General features: G+C 39.8%; 2 protein-coding genes and 1 pseudogene across 2 annotated transcripts; 2 read left to right on the forward strand and 1 right to left on the reverse strand.

Moving 5' to 3' along the window:
- The window catches only part of LOC9298612, a 3299-nt pseudogene extending 1994 nt beyond the window's left edge, over window positions 1-1305 (forward strand).
- Window positions 1306-1541: 236 nt separating this feature from the next.
- On the reverse strand, window positions 1542-3964 carry LOC9298609 (rop guanine nucleotide exchange factor 4). The gene is made up of 7 exons (XM_021014602.1): window positions 3353-3964; window positions 3169-3285; window positions 2934-3076; window positions 2773-2847; window positions 2389-2694; window positions 1915-2265; window positions 1542-1802 (listed from the first exon to the last, which is right to left on the reverse strand). Exons 1-7 carry the CDS (start codon window positions 3633-3635, stop codon window positions 1680-1682), a joined length of 1398 nt encoding a protein of 465 aa, XP_020870261.1. The 5' UTR covers window positions 3636-3964; the 3' UTR covers window positions 1542-1679.
- A 1764-nt stretch (window positions 3965-5728) lies between these two features.
- Window positions 5729-6863, forward strand: LOC9298611 (beta-amylase 7; the record flags this gene model as incomplete). Its single annotated transcript, XM_021014676.1, has 4 exons — window positions 5729-5830; window positions 6050-6322; window positions 6559-6636; window positions 6715-6863. Coding segments are annotated over exons 2-4 (359 nt in total), but the record flags the coding sequence as incomplete, so codon positions are not given.
- Window positions 6864-6883: the final 20 nt, after the last annotated feature.

The raw sequence follows: 6883 nt of genomic DNA on the forward strand, positions 1-6883 counted from the left end.
TAATTAGCTCTTCCATTATCCAACAAGATGCATATGTTGATGAGGATGAGCAGAAGCAACTCTTGGAAAAGGTTTGATGAATCCTTGTGTCCATGATACATTTTTCTTGAAGGAAGGCTCATATTTCCTGCTTTATCCTGTTTTCAGGAAGGACTCGACGAGGGGCAATTACCGTGTTCTCCACCAAACTCTTCAATGAGAATGTCTGAATGCCAAGAAAATACCACAGATGTTCTGGGAAAGTCAAGTCCTGTATCTGTGCTTGAGCCTCTCTTTACAGATGATGACACCAGTCCAAACAGCTCCAGGTTCTCTTCAGGTATGCCTAGAAAGAATTTTGGAACACCAATTCAGTATTTTAGTAAAACTTTTCATCAAAGCTCAGTCTCTGACCTTTTTCATTGGCTCATTTAGCCGAAGTGCGGATGCAACCACTGTGCATAAGATTCGACGAAGCTGATTCTCCAAGACCGGAGAAAGACAATGATGCCAAAACTAGAATGGATGACAAAGAATTGGCACTTGAATACATTCAAGCCGTGGTGAAATCCTCAGAGTTGAACTGGGAAGAGCTTTTGGCGAGATCTTTTTATTCGGAGAAGATTCTTGAGCAGGCTCTAATGGATGACATAGATTTCTGTTCGACAAATCTATGCAGCGATAAGAAACTCCTTTTTGACTGTATCAATGAAGTTCTTATGGAGTTTTGTGGACATGGCCCTTGGATTTCATTCGTCAAACCTTCAATACGGTTTTTTCCAGACATGGAAAATGCTGTTGAAGTGGTACAAGAAGAAGTTTACTGGCATCTCTTACCTTTGACTTCTCCTCACACACTAGACCAGATAGTGCAGAAAGACTGGCTAGGACTGGAAACTGGATGGACTCCGCTTTGATATTGGTTGCATCGGTTCTGAAACAGGTGAAATAATCCTTGATGAACTATTAGAAGAGATAATCAGCAACTGCACAGACTTGGTCCAACCTGAAACAATCAACAAGGTGATTCATTGAGTCTCACTGCTCCAAGACTACCAGACAATAAAGAAAGACACTCATGGTCATCTCTAGAGGCTCCTCTGTTTACTCTGTACAGTTTCACTTCCACTACAATGGACAAGCTCTACTTTCAGTTCTTGTGCAGATACACACAACCACAGCTTTTAATACCCCAACGACTGCAAAAGAAACCTTTTGTTTTGTTTCTTTCAGTCCTTATTTCCATTTGGCTTCTGTAAAGTTTTGAGTTCTGTTAGTTGTGAATGTTGTTATATGAGGATGAATAAAACAAGGCTTGAACTTAAACAAGGAGAACATCTCATATTGCTTCATTGTGTTTCAGTCAAGAAACAATCCAATATAAAGCTCCTTGGCAAATTAAGGCCTGTAATGTTAAAAGAACATCCTATTGGGTAAAATCCAAGCTGAAATATTTGGAATCAAATAATACTGAATTTGTAAAAATGTACACACAAATGTAACAGGGACAATTAAAGACCTTCTATCAACTGTCTGTGGTCGAAATTTTTGTTCACCCTTAATTGGTTCAGAAATTCCTTTTAGAGATTCAGAAAACAATCATAACCAAAAACAAACACAATTGTTTTGCATTCCATTACATCCAAAAAAGGTAAACATTTTTTGTCGATGCTCAAAAGAAAAAACTCAGTATGAAAACCCTAATCCTCTCTGTTCCTCACTGTTCTGTCGACGTAAAGAACATCATCAATCCACGACACAACATTATAAGCCAAACCTTCTAAAACCCTCGAATAGCTCTCCAATACCGCCTTTCCAACATCCTATCCGAAACAAAAATACACACAAAATATTAATCATATATATATTTTTGATCTTTCCATCGAGATCTTAAAACAAATTGTAAAAAAAGGTTCTCTAAATTGGGATACTCACTCGGTTAAACTGAATCTTGCAGATGTCAAGTGAGGTCTGAGAAAGTTCAGGGTATCTCTGCTTCAGACAGAAAAGTAAGCTCCTTGCTCGAGCCGCAAGAATGTGGTTCTTGTCATTGCCACGATCTGCATCGCCACCGATATCTTTCATCATGTCCCATGAGGACTTGGAGTGAGTCAATCCTCCAGTCTTACGCCTCCACGTAACTAGTGAAGCCTCAACTTTGTCGGCGAGCTCAAGCGCCTCATGCTCAGATGTTATCTTCAAGATGTCGAGAAGCTGGTCAGGATAAAACTTCTCGGCAGTGCACAGTTGCTTGTATATCACGTCTCCTACACTTGCTTTCCCACTCTGTCCAGAAAATCAAACAACACCGAGTTGCTTTCAACACTTTCACATTACATCTGGTTTTAAAGAAAATATGCATATGGAAGTCGCAACGCAATAATTGTTATCCATGTCATATATGTATACCTTTGGAAGAGTGGTGAGATAAGAATCAGGAATATCCATGTCATTAAGAGTGGAATCGTTAATGGCCAATGCTGCTTTATGTATCTGACTGGCACAATCACGTTTGTGACGCAAATTCTTTCGTTCTTCTTCCGATAAACCTTCAGCAGGAACACATGGCACCGGAAGCCACCACTTCTCGTCTTTCCGTTGAACCACCACTTTCCTAAACGTTCCTGAATCTCTGCCACCACCGCTCGAGTTCATCGATGAGCTTCCTCTTTCAACGTACCAGAACTCGTTCTCCGTAAAACTATCCAATATTTCCTACAAAAGCCAAACAAGTCGTATTGGAAATCTTGAATCTTGATTTATCTATCTGTCTAATTCGAGTCTTATACTTACCATTAGCATATTATCGAGTTTTCTCAAAGCAGGAAGACTCATGAGAATATCAGATCTTAGCTTTGTTTCTGTTATCTGAAATTAAAACATCAAAAAACCGAGGTTTTTAGCGTTTTAAATTGTGTGTGTCAAATTAAGATAGTGTTGAAATAGTATTTTACCTCAACGTTAGTACCAAGAGATCTTGGAATAACTTCGACAATGTAATCACAAATAGACATGAAACAATTCATCTCTCGCTTCCATAACTCTTTCTTCTCTGTACTCAATGGTTGTAACCTTAAACTTTGTCCAAACACAGTCGCTGCAATAACACAACAGACACACGCTACACTATAAATACTCTGTTTCGAAAACAGAGCATATTTGAGACGAGAGGAGAAGAAGAAGACAAACCATAGAGATTGGTTATGGAGTTTGAGACAGTAACAGCGGTACAAACTCCTTTCCCACTTCCTGACATGTCTTCACCAAGCAATAGCTTCGCAAATCTTTCTCTCATCATCTCTAGCTCTGCACTTTAAAAACCTGATTTAATTGAAATGACAAAAGAATAAAGTTACAATCTTAAATTTTTTACCTGCATCTTCTGCAGAATCAATGTCGCTGTCTTCCTCGTCTCCATCTCCGTCATTGACGACATCATCTTTTGGTTCCACGGCGTCTTCGGAGACATCTTCTTCATGGCCACTCAAGACAACAGCGTTAGTGTTCGACGGCCGGTTATAAAAATTCTGAACGTCGAACCGGTGGGATAATCCGGAGATATCAGAGTATGTTCTCCGATATGGCGAAGAAACAGAGCTCGTCGGAGTTCCTGAGACAGATACCTCGTTTTGTTCGGAATTCAATGAACTCTCCATCACGATTCGCGATTGTGTATGATGATAAATGTTTTGGTGAGTTTCAAATTCTTCTCTTGCGTTGTTGGCTGCTCTGGCTCTGATGAACGTGACAAAGGTTAATACATGAAGTCTCTCCCACCATCCGCTTGAGTTAAATTATATTATTCATTGACTAAAAAAAATTAAATTATGATTGTCTCCGACGAATTATGGCCGTTCGATTTGATTGTGGGGAGAGACGTGCCTTCCACATTTGGCTAATCAAATCTCATAATGAACGTTAGTTGCTATATATGCGTTAGGTGTATAACTAAAGGTTGTCCCATTCATTTCTAATTAAATTCTAAATGACATTTACACCATACTATCACAATTTTCAGATAGATATGTTATTGGAATTATTGTTTTTTGTTGACAATTTTTTATTGAAAAAGTTACAAATGTAGACATTTTTGCGATAACAGGTGTAAATATTACTATCATTTATTAGTAGTATTTTTTTTTGTAGACATGAAATATTTTTTAGATCATTTTAATAATAAGCTTAATTTTTTTAGACATTCGATAAAATGGTATAGATATCATTTAATAGTATTAAAATAATTATCGCAATCTTAATTCATTACATTAGTCCAGTTTTTATTATTGTTTATAAAATTAAATCAGATTTAAATCTTTTAATGACATTTAACATTTGTGTTTTGTAATGAATGTTCTTTTGGTTAACTTTCTTCTAGTAGTTGACATTCAACGTAAACCCTCGAGACAAGAGAGAGGGTTTAAGGCATGGTCAAATTCGAAGACTTTACCTAACCGGGATGCAGTTCACGCTTAACAGAGTAAAACCGTACGCAGTTTGGTACCAGTGTTTGCAAACGACCATAAATTAGACATCACATCATGCGAACTGTGTCTGGTCAGGCATGTCACGTGACTACCTCCCTGCCTTCTGCGCCGAAGAGTGCATCGAAATCTCGTGATGGTGGAGGTGGCACGTGCTTCCCTTCACACGTTTAATGAGCCCGTCTCCTTCTCTTCCTTGGTATACGCACACACGCCTAGTTCGTGCCAAGCCTTTGCTTCACACACTCCTCTTTCTCCCAGACACGCTCGAGCGCTACACACGCGTGAAAGCCTCGTCTTCCAATTCTCACGCTGCACGCTCCTTCACGCGCCTTCTCTATCTCACGGCCAGATCCGCCCTTTTTCACCCGCCGGAGATCCACCGTCTTCTTCTCCTCTCTCTTGGTTTCGCTGACGGCGACAGACTGGGAATCCTTTGATCGGAAGCTCCATTTCTAGGGGTTTTTAGTATTTCTCGACAATTGGCCGTGAGGAGGCTTGTGATTGTTGACAGAATTGCGCTAGAAACATACTCACCGAGGTAGATGGATGATATATGATTAGGTACTTAATCTGCAATTGTGCTTTGAAGAAACACTAACTCTGTTTGGTTGGTCACTAAAAGTTTTCCATTTTTTATTGTCTGGAAATATGCTTGTAGTTGAAAATGCTGTTTATATGTTTGATTTTTGTCTTGTAGGAAGGTAGACTGAGAGCAGCTTATGCACGTCGAGAGATTGAAGATCAATTTCGTTGGATACTAAAGTTGTCCTCACTTTTCTGACTAACTGTAAGCAATAAACAAGGAAAAATCATAGAATATTTGGCTGCATTGTCCAGAAGGATTACACGTGGAGTGTTAAAACCAGAGAAGTAAAGATGGAACATTTCATCAGAAGAAGGCAATAACGTTCTTAAACTAATAGAGCCCTGGGTGGTTGGGTTATAAGAGGAGTAATGGCAACGGATATGCAGAAACTGCTTGGAACTAGTGAAGAGGATGATGATGAAGAAATGGATATGGATGTGAAGGAAGAAGATGATGGAGACCGACGAAATAGAGACACACGCGCTGCTTCAGGCAGTAGTAATGATGAGTTTATGTTTCAGCAGTCAATGCAAGATCAAGTGGGCACTCCTGGGGGAGGAGGAAGTCGCAGAAGTAGACCGCTTGAAGAGAAGGAGCGAACTAAGTTAAGAGAGCGCCATCGAAGGGCTATTACTGCAAGGATACTAGGCGGGTTACGAAGGCATCGGAACTCTATAATCTCAGAGTTAGAGCTGATATTAACGATGTTATCGCGGCTTTGGCAAGGGAAGCTGGATGGGTTGTTCTTCCTGATGGAACTACTTTTCCAGCCAAATCTCAGGTACTTGTTTACCTGGTCCCTGTGCTATGTATTGTGTTGTATGCTTTAGCTGAGGTTTTTCTGTAGTCTAGTCATTTTTATTAGCCAGCAAAATTCGCTTCTACTCGTAGTTGTCAGAAATCATTAGTGTTAAGCTTGATCCTTGGTTGGGGAAAAACTCCTGAAATATCCATTTCCAGTAAATGCTAAATCGTCTTCTTGATCTGCTCAACCTTTTAGGGGACAAAGCCTACTGGTGGTTCTTCTGCGGTTGCTGCAGGTTCATCAGCTTCTCACATTGCGTCACAGCAAACCTCTACTCCTGCTCTTAGAGTGGTATCATCTGGGCGTAGAAGCCCAGTGGAACTCAGCGCTTGCCGTATGAAAGGTGTTTTCACACCCGCTTCATCGCCATACGATATATTCCCAACTCAATCTCCAGAACTGGTTGGTAGTGTCAATAAGGCTGAGGGGCTTGTTGGTTGTTCAGTTGATGTTATCAACTCTAAACAGGTAGCGACACTGCACTAGTACATAGAAAAAAAATCTTGTAAGAGTTCAGTCCTTTGCATTTACATCGCTTATTTGAAATTAATGAAGTTGATAGTTTCCTCAACTTAAGAAAAACATTTTAAAAAACTGAAAATCCCATAAGAACCTGTCAGATTGTCACTGCATGGTTGATTTATGTCCATCCGCGTATCTGAGTTCAAGTCTGATGACTCTCTTCCACATATTGTATTTGGTAGATTCTCGATATTCCTCCAAATCTGACAGAGCAAGATTTCTCTGGCACTCCTTATGTTCCGGTTTATGTGATGTTACCAGTAAGCAACTTTAATCTTAACATGTACACATAATTATCCTGAAATTTCTCCTAACTACATATCCTTTTCTGTCAATAGCTTGGGGTTATCAATATGAAGTGTGAATTGGCTGATCGAGATGGACTGGTAAAGCACTTAAGAATATTGAAATCAATCCATGTCGATGGGGTTAAAGTGGACATACTGCACGACACCAACCCAGGGCCACCCGAGTCTGCTGACCTGCCGTCTCTAACTAATTTTTAAC

The sequence above is a fragment of the Arabidopsis lyrata genome, assembly GCF_000004255.2.
Source record: "Arabidopsis lyrata subsp. lyrata unplaced genomic scaffold ARALYscaffold_371, whole genome shotgun sequence".
Classification (NCBI taxonomy): Eukaryota; Viridiplantae; Streptophyta; class Magnoliopsida; order Brassicales; family Brassicaceae; genus Arabidopsis; species Arabidopsis lyrata.

Coding starts and splice junctions, on each gene's coding strand:
- LOC9298609 (XM_021014602.1), bottom strand. CDS start 3,635: ATGGAGAGTTCATTGAATTCCGAACAAAACGAGGTATCTGTCTCAGGA. Junction 3,286..3,352: donor TGATTCTGCAGAAGATGCAG/GTAAAAAATTTA, acceptor TTTAAAGTGCAG/AGCTAGAGATGATGAGAGAA. Junction 2,266..2,388: donor ATCTCACCACTCTTCCAAAG/GTATACATATAT, acceptor TTTTCTGGACAG/AGTGGGAAAGCAAGTGTAGG.